At 44.6% G+C, this 14,498-nt stretch overlaps 2 protein-coding genes across 2 annotated transcripts in view; one reads left to right on the top strand and one right to left on the bottom strand.

Annotated features, from left to right (window-relative positions):
* LOC142921851 (mutS protein homolog 4-like) overlaps positions 1 to 6,068 on the bottom strand; it is a 33,614-nt gene extending 27,546 nt beyond the window's left edge. The window contains exons 1-4 of the mRNA XM_076063185.1: positions 3,972 to 6,068; positions 3,454 to 3,611; positions 1,845 to 2,096; positions 445 to 641 (exon numbers count right to left, since the gene is read on the bottom strand). Of these exons, the coding sequence (XP_075919300.1) occupies positions 445 to 641; positions 1,845 to 2,096; positions 3,454 to 3,611; positions 3,972 to 3,976 (612 nt within the window). The 5' untranslated portion in view covers positions 3,977 to 6,068. The remainder of the gene's footprint in view (positions 1 to 444; positions 642 to 1,844; positions 2,097 to 3,453; positions 3,612 to 3,971) is intronic.
* A 1,502-nt stretch (positions 6,069 to 7,570) lies between these two features.
* The window catches only part of LOC142921850 (uncharacterized), a 57,399-nt gene continuing 50,471 nt past the window's right edge, over positions 7,571 to 14,498 (top strand). The window contains exon 1 of the mRNA XM_076063184.1: positions 7,571 to 7,682. Coding sequence (XP_075919299.1) covers positions 7,632 to 7,682 — 51 coding nt within the window. The 5' untranslated portion in view covers positions 7,571 to 7,631. The remainder of the gene's footprint in view (positions 7,683 to 14,498) is intronic.

Here is a 14,498-nt window from a genome sequence, read left to right as displayed (position 1 = left end):
ACTGTCAAATCGCTGCCCGTGGTGCTAACGTTTTATAAATAAATAAATGCACCCTTTAAAAATAAATACATAAATGCAAACCGACACACCTGATGACGACTGTTTGTGTTATGGTCGAAACGTCGTGAGAATTTTTATTGTTTTATATATATTTTATAATTTTATTGTTTCCCTTCAACGCGACTTTACCGAAAGAGCTAGGAATATTAATTACTGCAGTCACGAAAGCTTTAAATCAAAACAACCACAGCCACAAGCAAACTTAGGTTAGAAATGCGTCGCATTATCCGGCCGTACGGCAAGTGACAAAAATGACAATCGCTATACCGCACAGGTGAAGAATGTGCGTGTTTTAGTTTTTAATTCAGGGCCCGCTTCATAACACGCACTGCACGGGGGGGGGGGGCCCTTTATGTTCATGCACGGAGAGAGAAGGAGGCTGACCTTGACGTAGGGCTGGCTGTCGGGGAACTGACACAGGACCAGCTCGGGGCAGCGCAGGTCGATGCTGGCCAGGCCGACCTCGCCCCGAGCGATACCTCGGCCCTCTGCCAACGCCACCACCACCGACCTCGCCTCCACCTCCTCCTCCTCGTCGTCGTCGCCGGCGTCGGCGTCGTCAGTCGTGGAGAACGAGGTCGCTGCGGGGCCACAAGAGAGACGGGGTGCTGCCTCCTGTCGTGAGTCGATGAACGGTGGTGAGTCTACGGGTCTCTGTGTGAGTCTACGGGTCTCTGTGTGAGTCTACGGGGCTCTGTGTGTGAGTCTACGGGTCTCTGTGTGAGTCTATGGGTCTCTGTGTGAGTCTACGGGTCTCTGTGTGAGTCTACGGGGCTCTGTGTGTGAGTCTACGGGTCTCTGTGTGAGTCTATGGGTCTCTGTGTGTGAGTCTACGGGTCTCTGTCTGAGTCTATGGGTTTTTGTGTCAGTCTATGGGTCTCTGTGTGAGTCTATGGGTCTCTGTGTGATTCTACGGGTCTCTGTGTGAGTCTATGGGTCTCTGTGTGAGTCTACGGGTCTCTGTGTGAGTCTATGGGTCTCTGTGTGAGTCTACGGGTCTCTGTGTGAGTCTATGGGTCTCTGTGTGAGTCTACGGGTCTCTGTGTGAGTCTATGAAGGGTGGTGAGTCTATGGGTCTCTGTGTGAGTCTATGGGTCTCTGTGTGAGTTTACGGGTCTCTGTGTGAGTCTATGTGTCTCTGTGTGAGTCTATGGGTCTCTGTGCGAGTCTACGGGTCTCTGTGTGAGTCTATGAAGGGTGGTGAGTCTATGGGTCTCTGTGTGAGTATATGGGTCTCTGTGTGAGTTTACGGGTCTCTGTGTGAGTCTATGTGTCTCTGTGTGAGTCTATGGGTCTCTGTGCGAGTCTACGGGTCTCTGTGTGAGTCTATGAAGGGTGGTGAGTCTATGGGTTTCTGTGTGAGTCTGTGGGTCTCTGTGTGAGTCTATGGGTTTCTGTGTGAGTCTATGGGTCTCTGTGTGAGTCTACAGGTCTCTGTGTGAGTCTATGGGTTTCTGTGTGAGTCTATGGGTCTCTGTGTGAGTCTATGGGTCTCTGTGCGAGTCTACGGGTCTCTGTGTGAGTCTATGAAGGGTGGTGAGTCTATGGGTCTCTGTGTGAGTCTATGGGTCTCTGTGTGAGTTTACGGGTCTCTGTGTGAGTCTATGTGTCTCTGTGTGAGTCTATGGGTCTCTGTGCGAGTCTACGGGTCTCTGTGTGAGTCTATGAAGGGTGGTGAGTCTATGGGTTTCTGTGTGAGTCTGTGGGTCTCTGTGTGAGTCTATGGGTTTCTGTGTGAGTCTACGGGTCTCTGTGTGAGTCTACGGGACTCTGTGTGAGTCTACCGGTGGACGTGGTGGCCCTGCTGCTGCTGCCGGGCGCATGCCTCTGGCGTTGCCGCCGCGAGCTGCCCGGCGCTGCACGGAACCGGGAAGCGGGGAGGGGCACCCGCGGGGCCCAGGAGGAGAAGCCTGGCATCACCACGGTGGGAGCATCACCGCAGCCGCCACCGCCACCACCGCCGCCGCGGGCCCTGCCGCCGCCGCTGGTGGTTGTGGCGGTGTCGGCGTTGCCGCTCCGGTCGGCCCAACCCGACTCTGGGAACAAGAGAAACGGGGGGGCGGCGGACGGAGACTTAATTAAAGCGATCCGTTTTCTTTGAGGCTTCTCACGCTCTCGGCCCTGTTCTAACGTGGCACGTGGGGAGTGCGATGGCGTCCCCAGTGGACGCGGGCACCAGAAGACCGACATCGTTCAAGAGAGAGGCTTCACCAAAAACAGAAGCGAGAGAGCTTGCATACTTCGACAGCTGGCGAGGAACGACGCCTCCCTCTCGTCTCCCACCCACCAACCCCAGCGAGGTCTTCTGCAAAAATCCTGTTCGGCAGGATTAACGGTGCTCCCCTTTGACAAGACCCTAGCGGAGGGTGCGAGCTGATTTTTGAAAGGGGGGGGGGGGGGGTGGAGAGGCTGCGTAGGGCCACACATTCGCTCGACGCAATATCACAGAACGGTGCCCGGAATGGAAAGCCGTGGGCTTGTTGGGGCCTTAACGCTCCGCAGGGAGCGGAGAGCAGCGAGATGCAATCTGTTCCTTAAAACTGCCGTGACCGCAGGAATTCGTGTTGTTGAGTTATTTCGGCAAAAACTCACGTAGGTACGAAAACATTTTAATGGATCACGACGTTTGGATCGCGACACAAGCAACCGTCACCAGGTGTGAAACGAACACAGAAGGTGGACCGCCGACGTAGGAGCTGACGTAGGAGCAGTCCACGTGACCTCACCGAAAGAACCAAAGGATAAGGAGCAAGAGGATCCAAAGTACGGTAATCCGTCAACATCAAAATAATCCGCGGAGAGGCGTCATCCCCCTCAGGGGCGGAGCCAGGATTTTCAGCCCGGGGTGACATTCAACAAATGTTAACTTCAAAAATGATTAGAGATTTCGATTTAAAGCTTTCGTGACTGCAAGGATTCATCTTCTTTGGTTCTTGCGGTAAAGTCACCACGTAGAATGAGAATAAAATAATAAAACAATAAAATTCTCACGAAGTTTCGGCCACAACACAAGTGGCTTTCTTCAGGTTTAAAGGGACAGACCTGTTTGGACGACAGGTGGCCTGAAGAAGGCCACCTGCGTTGCGGCCGAAATGTCGTGAGAATTTTATTGTTTTATTTTATTATTTTATTCTCATTCTACGTGGTGGTGACTTTACCGAAAGAACCAAAGAAGATGATTAGAGAGTCAGGCTTGTTGAACCAGACGCCATCGGTTTGGCGACACGCTCTGACGGTGCAGTTACACGAAGTCCGCCAGACCAAGTGTCGTGCACTTACACGCACAATGTTTCAGATTTTTCGATTTTTTTTCAGGGGTGACAATTGTCTAACCCTGTCACCCCCCCCGCCCCCTGGCTCCGCCGCTGATTGCCCTCCTGCACTCTCTCCGACCTTGCATCCTGGAGTGGCGTGCCGCGGGCGTGGAGCTGAGCAAAGACGAGGAGGCGGAGGAGGTGGTGGTGCTGTGTAGCTTGGCTCTGGTCTTTGTGCGCCGGGGAGGAGAATCCAGCAGTAGGCCAAACGAGTACTTGGGACCCTTCGTGGACATCCTGCAACCAAGCCTGGGGGTGAGCGAGATGTTGACTACCTCACCTGGTATACAGCAAGACGTCGTGGGTTCCACCACCAACATCATCATCACGGTGGCTAGGAGATGTTGACTACCTCACCTGGTATACAGCAGGTCGTGGGTTCCACCACCACCATCATCATCATCACGGTGGCTAGGTGATGTTAACTACCTCGCCTGGTATACAGCAGGAGGTCGTGGGTTCCACCACCACCATCATCATCACGGTGGCTAGGAGATGTTAACGTCTGAGCCTGGCAGTGATTAGGAAGCTTGGGGAATATTCAAATCTGTGCGAGGGGCTTAACGCTGCTCAAACGATGAGGATCTGCGAGATTACCTCATCCGATTTCAAAAGAGCGGATCACCTGTCAGACACACACACAGACATCACACACACACACAAGACACACACAGACATCACACACACACACAAGACACACACAGACATCACACACACAAGACACACACACAGACATCACACACACACACACATCACACAAGACACACACAGACATCACACACACACAGACACACACAAGACACACACAGACATCACACGCACACAGCCATCACACACACACACAAGACACACACAGACATCACAAACACACAAGACACACACACACAAGACACACACACAGACATCACACACACAGACATCACACACACAAGACACACACACACACAGACATCACACAAGACACACACACATCACACACACATCATACACACAGACATCACACACACACAGACACACACAAGACACACACAGACATCACATACACACAGCCATCACACACACAAGACACACACAGCCATCACACACACACACATCACACACACACAGACACACACAAGACACACACAGACATCACACACACACAGCCATCACACACACACACAAGACACACACAGACATCACACACACATCACAAAAGACTCACACAGACATCACACACACATCACACACACAAGACACACACAGACATCACACGCACACAGCCATCACACACACACACACACAAGACACACACAGACATCACAAACACACAAGACACACACAGACATCACACACACAGACATCACACACACAGACATCACACACACAGACATCACACAAGACACACACAGACATCACACACACATCATACACACAGACATCACACACACACAGACACACACAAGACACACACAGACATCACATACACACAGCCATCACACACACACAAGACACACACAGACATCACACACACATCACACACACACAGACACACACAAGACACACACAGACATCACACACACACAGCCATCACACACACACACGCACAAGACACACACAGACATCACACACACATCACACACACACAGACACACATAAGACACACACAGACATCACACACACACAGCCATCACACACACACACAAGACACACACAGACATCACACACACAACACACACACAAGACACACACAGACATCACACACACAAAGACATCACACACACACGACACACACAGACATCACACACAGACATCACACACACACACACAGACATCACACACACACGACACACACACAGACATCACACACACACAGACATCACACACACATCACACAAGACACACACAGACATCACACACACAGACACACACAAGACACACACAGACATCACACACACACAGCCATCACACACACACACAATACACACACAGCCATCACACACACACACACAAAAGACTCACACAGACATCACACACACATCACACACACAAGACACACACAGACATCACACGCACACAGCCATCACACACACAAGACACACACAGACATCACAAACACACAAGACACACACACAGACATCACACACACAAGACACACAGACACACACACAGACATCACACAAGACACACACAGACATCACACACACATCATACACACAGACATCACACACACACAGACACACACAAGACACACACAGACATCACATACACACAGCCATCACACACACACAAGACACACACAGACATCACACACACACAGCCATCACACACACACACACAAGACACACATAAGACACACACAGACATCACACACACACAGCCATCACACACACACACAAGACACACACAGACATCACGCACACACAGCCATCACACACACACACACAAGACACACACACGACACACACAGACATCACACACAGACATCACACACACACACAGACATCACACACACACGACACACACACAGACATCACACACACACAGACATCACACACACATCACACAAGACACACACAGACATCACACACACAGACACACACAAGACACACACAGACATAACACACACAGCCATCACACACACACACAATACACACACAGACATCACACACACACACAAAAGACTCACACAGACATCACACACACATCACACACACAAGACACACACAGACATCACAGGCACACAGCCATCACACACACAAGACACACACAGACATCACAAACACACAAGACACACACACAGACATCACACACACAGACATCACACACACAAGACACACAGACACACACACAGACATCACACAAGACACACACAGACATCACACACACATCATACACACAGACATCACACACACACAGACACACACAAGACACACACAGACATCACATACACACAGCCATCACACACACACAAGACACACACAGACATCACACACACACAGCCATCACACACACAGCCATCACACACACACAAGACACACACAGACATCACACACACAACACACACACAAGACACACACAGACATCACACATACAAAGACATCACACACACACGACACACACACAGACATCACACACAGACATCACACACACACACAGACATCACACACACACAGACATCACACACACAGACATCACACACACATCACACACACACAGACATCACACACACACAGACATCACACACACACAAGACACACACAGACATCACACACAAAGATCCCCCGTACAGCCTTAACAATCTGTAGGGGCAAGTGCTGTAAGAGAGTAGCAGCACCTATAAGGGCCGGCACTGTGGTACACAAGGGGGTGGGTGGCCAGTACCACGCCCGACCGCCTTTGTCTCCCCCAGTGGTGATGTTTACTACACACCACCACACCAGGTACTCATTTGAGGCTGAGTCGACCTAGGGGAGGCCCAGGACCGGTTCAGAGAATCGTAGCGCGGCGTAGCGCTAATCACTACACTACCGCTCCCCACATACACACACACAGACACACACACAGAGACGCACACATCACACACAGAGACACACACACATCACACACAGAGACACACCCAGAGACACACACACAGAGACACACACATCACACACGGAGACACACACATCACACACAGAGACACACACAGAGACACACACACAGAGACACACACCACACACAGAGACACACACAGAGACACACACAGAGACACACACGGAGACACACACACACATCACACACAGAGACACACACCACACACAGAGACACACACACAGAGACACACACGTACACACACAGAGACACACACCACACACAGAGACACACACACGTACACACACGGACACACACGGAGACACACAGAGACATACACAGATACATACTCACATACACACAGATACACACACATACACACAGATACACATACACACACAGAGATAAATACACATACACACAGACACACAGATACACACACTATTACACTATTCAACTACAGACGAGAGACCTTCTGCAGTGATCTGTCAGTGCAGGAGCGGAGCTGCTGTGAGGCGAGGCGCTTGGAGCTCTCTGATTGGTCCAAGCGGCGACTTGGAGCCAATCAGATTTGGTTCCTCCCTAGCCACGTGACGCGGGATTTTTTTTTTCCCGCAAAATTTTTGAGGCTCCTCCTCGGCCAGGCGCCATTTTGAGAGTCGTGAGGTGCGGATTTGATTTTTTTCGGAGCAGAAATTAACGACGATGACGACCCCCCAGGGGTGCGAGATCGCCTCTCGTGAGGGAAAACATGAGGTAAAAAGTGGCCTCAAATGTCCAGCCCGTGATTCGCAGATAGTTTAAATATGCACTGTTGAATTTATGGGCAGTGTTGGGTCTATGGGGCGGTGCTGAATCTATGGGGCAGTGTTGAGTCTATGGGCAGTGCTGAGTCTATGGGGCAGTGCTGAGTCTATGGGGCAGTGTTGAGTCTATGGTGCAGTGTTGAGTCTATGGGGCAGTGTTGAGTCTATGGGCAGTGCTGAGTCTATGGGGCAGTGCTGAGTCTATGGTGCAGTGTTGAGTCTATGGGGCAGTGTTGAGTCTATGGGCAGTGCTGAGTCTATGGGGCAGTGTTGAGTCTATGGTGCAGTGCTGAGTCTATGGGGCAGTGCTGAGTCTATGGGGCAGTGCTGAGTCTATGGGGCAGTGCTGAGTATATGGGGCAGTGCTGAGTCTATGGGGCAGTGCTGAGTCTATGGGACAGTGCTGAGTCTATGGGCAGTGCTGAGTCTATGGGGCAGTGCTGAGTTTATGGTGCAGTGTTGAGTCTATGGGCAGTGTTGAGTCTATGGTGCAGTGCTGAGTCTATGGGACAGTGCTGAGTCTATGGGGCAGTGCTGAGTCTATGGCACAGTGTTGAGTCTATGGGACAGTGCTGAGTCTATGGGGCAGTGCTGAGGCTATGGTCATTGACAAAATACAAACGATTTAATTTGTGAATAGTTTACCTCGTGAGGGGCATAAGATGTGCCAGTATTCGTCGAGATGACTGTTTTCTTTACACCCCGCGAGTAATTTATTGCTTAAAGGAGACATCGTGGAGGGAAACAATGGGAGTGATATAAAACTACATCTGTGTGCTTTGTGGTTGTTCCTACACGAATGTAGACTGTAGTAATGGTTATTAACCAGAGTGTACTGACAGTCTATAATGTAGACTGTAGCCTGGTTATTAAGTATGGTGAGTGTACTGACAGTCTATAATGTAGACTGTAGTAATGGTTATTAAGTATGGTGAGTGTACTGACAGTCTATAATGTAGACTGTGGTAATGGTTATTAAGTATGGTGAGTGTACTAACAGTCTATAATGTAGACTGTAGCCTGGTTATTAAGTATGGTGAGTGTACTGACAGTCTATAATGTAGACTGTAGTAATGGTTATTAAGTATGGTGAGTGTACTGACAGTCTATAATGTAGACTGTAGTAATGGTTATTAAGTATGGTGAGTGTACTGACAGTCTATAATGTAGACTGTAGTAATGGTTATTAACCAGAGTGTACTGACAGTCTATAATGTAGACTGTAGTAATGGTTATTAAGTATGGTGAGTGTACTGACAGTCTATAATGTAGTCTGTAGCCTGGTTATTAAGTATGGTGAGTGTACTGACAGTCTATAATGTAGACTGTAGTAATGGTTATAAAGTATTGTGAGTGTACTGACAGTCTATAATGTAGACTGTAGCCTGGTTATTAAGTATGGTGAGTGTACTGAGAGTCTATAATGTAGACTGTAGCCTGGTTATTAAGTATGGTGAGTGTACTGACAGTCTATAATGTAAACTGTAGCCTGGTTATTAAGTATGGTGAGTGTAATGAGAGTCTATAATGTAGACTGTAGTAATGGTTATTAAGTATGGTAAGTGTATTGAGAGTCTATAATGTAGACTGTAGCCTGGTTATTAAGTATGGTGAGTGTACTGACAGTCTATAATGTAGACTGTAGTCATGGTTATTAATTCTGGGTGAGTGTACTGACAGTCTATAATGTAGACTGTAGTAATGGTTATTAAGTATGGTGAGTGTACTGATAGTCTTTAATGTAGACTGTAGTAATGGTTATTAAGTATGGTGAGTGTACTGGCAGTCTATAATGTAGACTGTAGTAATGGTTATTAAGCTGAGTGAGTGTACTAGCAGTCTATAATGTAGACTGTAGCCTGGTTATTAAGCTGGGTGAGTGTACTGAAAGTCTATAATGTAGACTGCAGTAATGGTTATTAAGTATGGTGAGTGTACTGACAGTCTATAATGTAGACTGTAGTAATGGTTATTAAGTATGGTAAGTGTATTGAGAGTCTATAATGTAGACTGTAGCCTGGTTATTAAGTATGGTGAGTGTACTGACAGTCTATAATGTAGACTGTAGTCATGGTTATTAATTCTGGGTGAGTGTACTGACAGTCTATAATGTAGACTGTAGTAATGGTTATTAAGTATGGTGAGTGTACTGATAGTCTTTAATGTAGACTGTAGTAATGGTTATTAAGTATGGTGAGTGTACTGGCAGTCTATAATGTAGACTGTAGTAATGGTTATTAAGCTGAGTGAGTGTACTAGCAGTCTATAATGTAGACTGTAGCCTGGTTATTAAGCTGGGTGAGTGTACTGAAAGTCTATAATGTAGACTGTAGTAATGGTTATTAAGTATGGTGAGTGTACTGACAGTCTATAATGTAGACTGTAGTAATGGTTATTAAGTATGGTGAGTGTACTGACAGTCTATAATGTAGACTGTTGTAATGGTTATTAAGTATGGTGAGTGTGCTGACAGTCTATAATGTAGACTGTAGCCTGGTTATTAAGTATGGTGAGTGTACTGACAGTCTATAATGTAGACTGTAGTAATGGTTAAGTATGGTGAGTGTACTGACAGTCTATAATGTAGACTGTAGTAATGGTTATTAAGTATGGTGAGTGTACTGACAGTCTATAATGTAGTCTGTAGCCTGGTTATTAAGTATGGTGAGGGTACTGACAGTCTATAATGTAGACTGTAGTAATGGTTATTAAGTATTGTGAGTGTACTGACAGTCTATAATGTAGACTGTAGCCTGGTTATTAAGTATGGTGAGTGTACTGACAGTCTATAATGTAGACTGTAGTAATGGTTATTAAGCTGAGTGAGTGTACTGACAGTTTATAATGTAGACTGTAGTAATGGTTATTAAGTATGGTGAGTGTACTGAGAGTCTATAATGTAGACTGTAGTAATGGTTATTAAGTATGGTGAGTGTACTGGCAGTCTATAATGTAGACTGTAGTAATGGTTATTAAGCTGAGTGAGTGTACTAGCAGTCTATAATGTAGACTGTAGCCTGGTTATTAGGCTGGGTGAGTGTACAGAAAGTCTATAATGTAGACTGTAGTAATGGTTATTAAGTATACTGAGTGTACTGACAGTCTATAATGTAGACTGTAGCCTGGTTATTAAGTATGGTGAGTGTACTGAGAGTCTATAATGTAGACTGTAGTAATGGTTATTAATTCTGGGTGAGTGTACTGACAGTCTATAATGTAGACTGTAGTAATGGTTATTAAGTATTGTGAGTGTACTGGCAGTCTATAATGTAGACTGTAGTAATGGTTATTAAGCTGAGTGAGTGTACTAGCAGTCTATAATGTAGACTGTAGCCTGGTTATTAAGCTGGGTGAGTGTACTGAAAGTCTATAATGTAGACTGTAGTAATGGTTATTAAGTATGGTGAGTGTACTGACAGTCTATAATGTAGACTGTAGTAATGGTTATTAAGCTGAGTGAGTGTACTGATAGTCTTTAATGTAGACTGTAGTAATGGTTATTAAGTATGGTAAGTGTACTGAGAGTCTATAATGTAGACTGTAGCCTGGTTATTAAGTATGGTGAGTGTACTGACAGTCTATAATGTAGACTGTAGTAATGGTTATTAATTCTGGGTGAGTGTACTGACAGTCTATAATGTAGACTGTAGTAATGGTTATTAAGTATGGTGAGTGTACTGATAGTCTTTAATGTAGTCTGTAGCCTGGTTATTAAGTATGGTGAGTGTACTGGCAGTCTATAATGTAGACTGTAGTAATGGTTATTAATTCTGGGTGAGTGTACTGACAGTCTATAATGTAGACTGTAGTAATGGTTATTAAGTATGGTGAGTGTACTGATAGTCTTTAATGTAGACTGTAGTAATGGTTATTAAGTATGGTGAGTGTACTGGCAGTCTATAATGTAGACTGTAGTAATGGTTATTAAGCTGAGTGAGTGTACTAGCAGTCTATAATGTAGACTGTAGCCTGGTTATTAAGCTGGGTGAGTGTACTGAAAGTCTATAATGTAGACTGTAGTAATGGTTATTAAGTATGGTGAGTGTACTGACAGTCTATAATGTAGACTGTAGTAATGGTTATTAAGTATGGTGAGTGTACTGACAGTCTATAATGTAGACTGTTGTAATGGTTATTAAGTATGGTGAGTGTGCTGACAGTCTATAATGTAGACTGTAGCCTGGTTATTAAGTATGGTGAGTGTACTGACAGTCTATAATGTAGACTGTTGTAATGGTTATTAAGTATGGTGAGTGTGCTGACAGTCTATAATGTAGACTGTAGCCTGGTTATTAAGTATGGTGAGTGTACTGACAGTCTATAATGTAGTCTGTAGCCTGGTTATTAAGTATGGTGAGGGTACTGACAGTCTATAATGTAGACTGTAGTAATGGTTATTAAGTATTGTGAGTGTACTGACAGTCTATAATGTAGACTGTAGCCTGGTTATTAAGTATGGTGAGTGTACTGACAGTCTATAATGTAGACTGTAGTAATGGTTATTAAGCTGAGTGAGTGTACTGACAGTTTATAATGTAGACTGTAGTAATGGTTATTAAGTATGGTGAGTGTACTGAGAGTCTATAATGTAGACTGTAGCCTGGTTATTAAGTATGGTGAGTGTAATGACAGTCTATAATGTAAACTGTAGCCTGGTTATTAAGCATGGTGAGTGTACTGAGAGTCTATAATGTAGACTGTAGTAATGGTTATTAATTCTGGGTGAGTGTACTGACAGTCTATAATGTAGACTGTAGTAATGGTTATTAAGTATGGTGAGTGTACTGACAGTCTATAATGTAGACTGTAGTAATGGTTATTAAGCTGAGTGAGTGTACTGACAGTTTATAATGTAGACTGTAGTAATGGTTATTAAGTATGGTGAGTGTACTGAGAGTCTATAATGTAGACTGTAGCCTGGTTATTAAGTATGGTGAGTGTAATGACAGTCTATAATGTAAACTGTAGCCTGGTTATTAAGCATGGTGAGTGTACTGAGAGTCTATAATGTAGACTGTAGTAATGGTTATTAAGCTGAGTGAGTGTACTAGCAGTCTATAATGTAGACTGTAGCCTGGTTATTAGGCTGCGTGAGTGTACAGAAAGTCTATAATGTAGACTGTAGTAATGGTTATTAATTCTGGGTGAGTGTACTGACAGTCTATAATGTAGACTGTAGTAATGGTTATTAAGTATTGTGAGTGTACTGGCAGTCTATAATGTAGACTGTAGTAATGGTTATTAAGCTGAGTGAGTGTACTAGCAGTCTATAATGTAGACTGTAGCCTGGTTATTAAGCTGGGTGAGTGTACTGAAAGTCTATAATGTAGACTGTAGTAATGGTTATTAAGTATGGTGAGTGTACTGACAGTCTATAATGTAGACTGTAGTAATGGTTATTAAGCTGAGTGAGTGTACTGATAGTCTTTAATGTAGACTGTAGTAATGGTTATTAAGTATGGTAAGTGTACTGAGAGTCTATAATGTAGACTGTAGCCTGGTTATTAAGTATGGTGAGTGTACTGACAGTCTATAATGTAGACTGTAGTAATGGTTATTAAGTATTGTGAGTGTACTGACAGTCTATAATGTAGACTGTAGCCTGGTTATTAAGTATGGTGAGTGTACTGACAGTCTATAATGTAGACTGTAGTAATGGTTATTAAGCTGAGTGAGTGTACTGACAGTTTATAATGTAGACTGTAGTAATGGTTATTAAGTATGGTGAGTGTACTGAGAGTCTATAATGTAGACTGTAGCCTGGTTATTAAGTATGGTGAGTGTACTGACAGTCTATAATGTAAACTGTAGCCTGGTTATTAAGTATGGTGAGTGTACTGAGAGTCTATAATGTAGACTGTAGTAATGGTTATTAAGTATGGTAAGTGTATTGAGAGTCTATAATGTAGACTGTAGCCTGGTTATTAAGTATGGTGAGTGTACTGACAGTCTATAATGTAGACTGTAGTCATGGTTATTAATTCTGGGTGAGTGTACTGACAGTCTATAATGTAGACTGTAGTAATGGTTATTAAGCTGAGTGAGTGTACTGACAGTTTATAATGTAGACTGTAGTAATGGTTATTAAGTATGGTGAGTGTACTGAGAGTCTATAATGTAGACTGTAGTAATGGTTATTAATTCTGGGTGAGTGTACTGACAGTCTATAATGTAGACTGTAGTAATGGTTATTAAGTATTGTGAGTGTACTGGCAGTCTATAATGTAGACTGTAGTAATGGTTATTAAGCTGAGTGAGTGTACTAGCAGTCTATAATGTAGACTGTAGCCTGGTTATTAAGCTGGGTGAGTGTACTGAAAGTCTATAATGTAGACTGTAGTAATGGTTATTAAGTATGGTGAGTGTACTGACAGTCTATAATGTAGACTGTAGTAATGGTTATTAAGCTGAGTGAGTGTACTGATAGTCTTTAATGTAGACTGTAGTAATGGTTATTAAGTATGGTAAGTGTACTGAGAGTCTATAATGTAGACTGTAGCCTGGTTATTAAGTATGGTGAGTGTACTGACAGTCTATAATGTAGACTGTAGTAATGGTTATTAATTCTGGGTGAGTGTACTGACAGTCTATAATGTAGACTGTAGTAATGGTTATTAAGTATGGTGAGTGTACTGATAGTCTTTAATGTAGTCTGTAGCCTGGTTATTAAGTATGGTGAGTGTACTGGCAGTCTATAATGTAGACTGTAGTAATGGTTATTAATTCTGGGTGAGTGTACTGACAGTCTATAATGTAGACTGTAGTA

This window comes from Petromyzon marinus, unplaced genomic scaffold, assembly GCF_048934315.1.
Source record: "Petromyzon marinus isolate PM22_M1 ecotype Great Lakes invasive population unplaced genomic scaffold, UKy_Petmar_22M1.pri1.0 PM_G_Scaffold_9, whole genome shotgun sequence".
Classification (NCBI taxonomy): domain Eukaryota; kingdom Metazoa; phylum Chordata; class Hyperoartia; order Petromyzontiformes; family Petromyzontidae; genus Petromyzon; species Petromyzon marinus.
The sequence above is the reverse complement of the archived record's forward strand: the minus strand, read 5'-3'. Positions and strand labels throughout refer to the sequence as shown.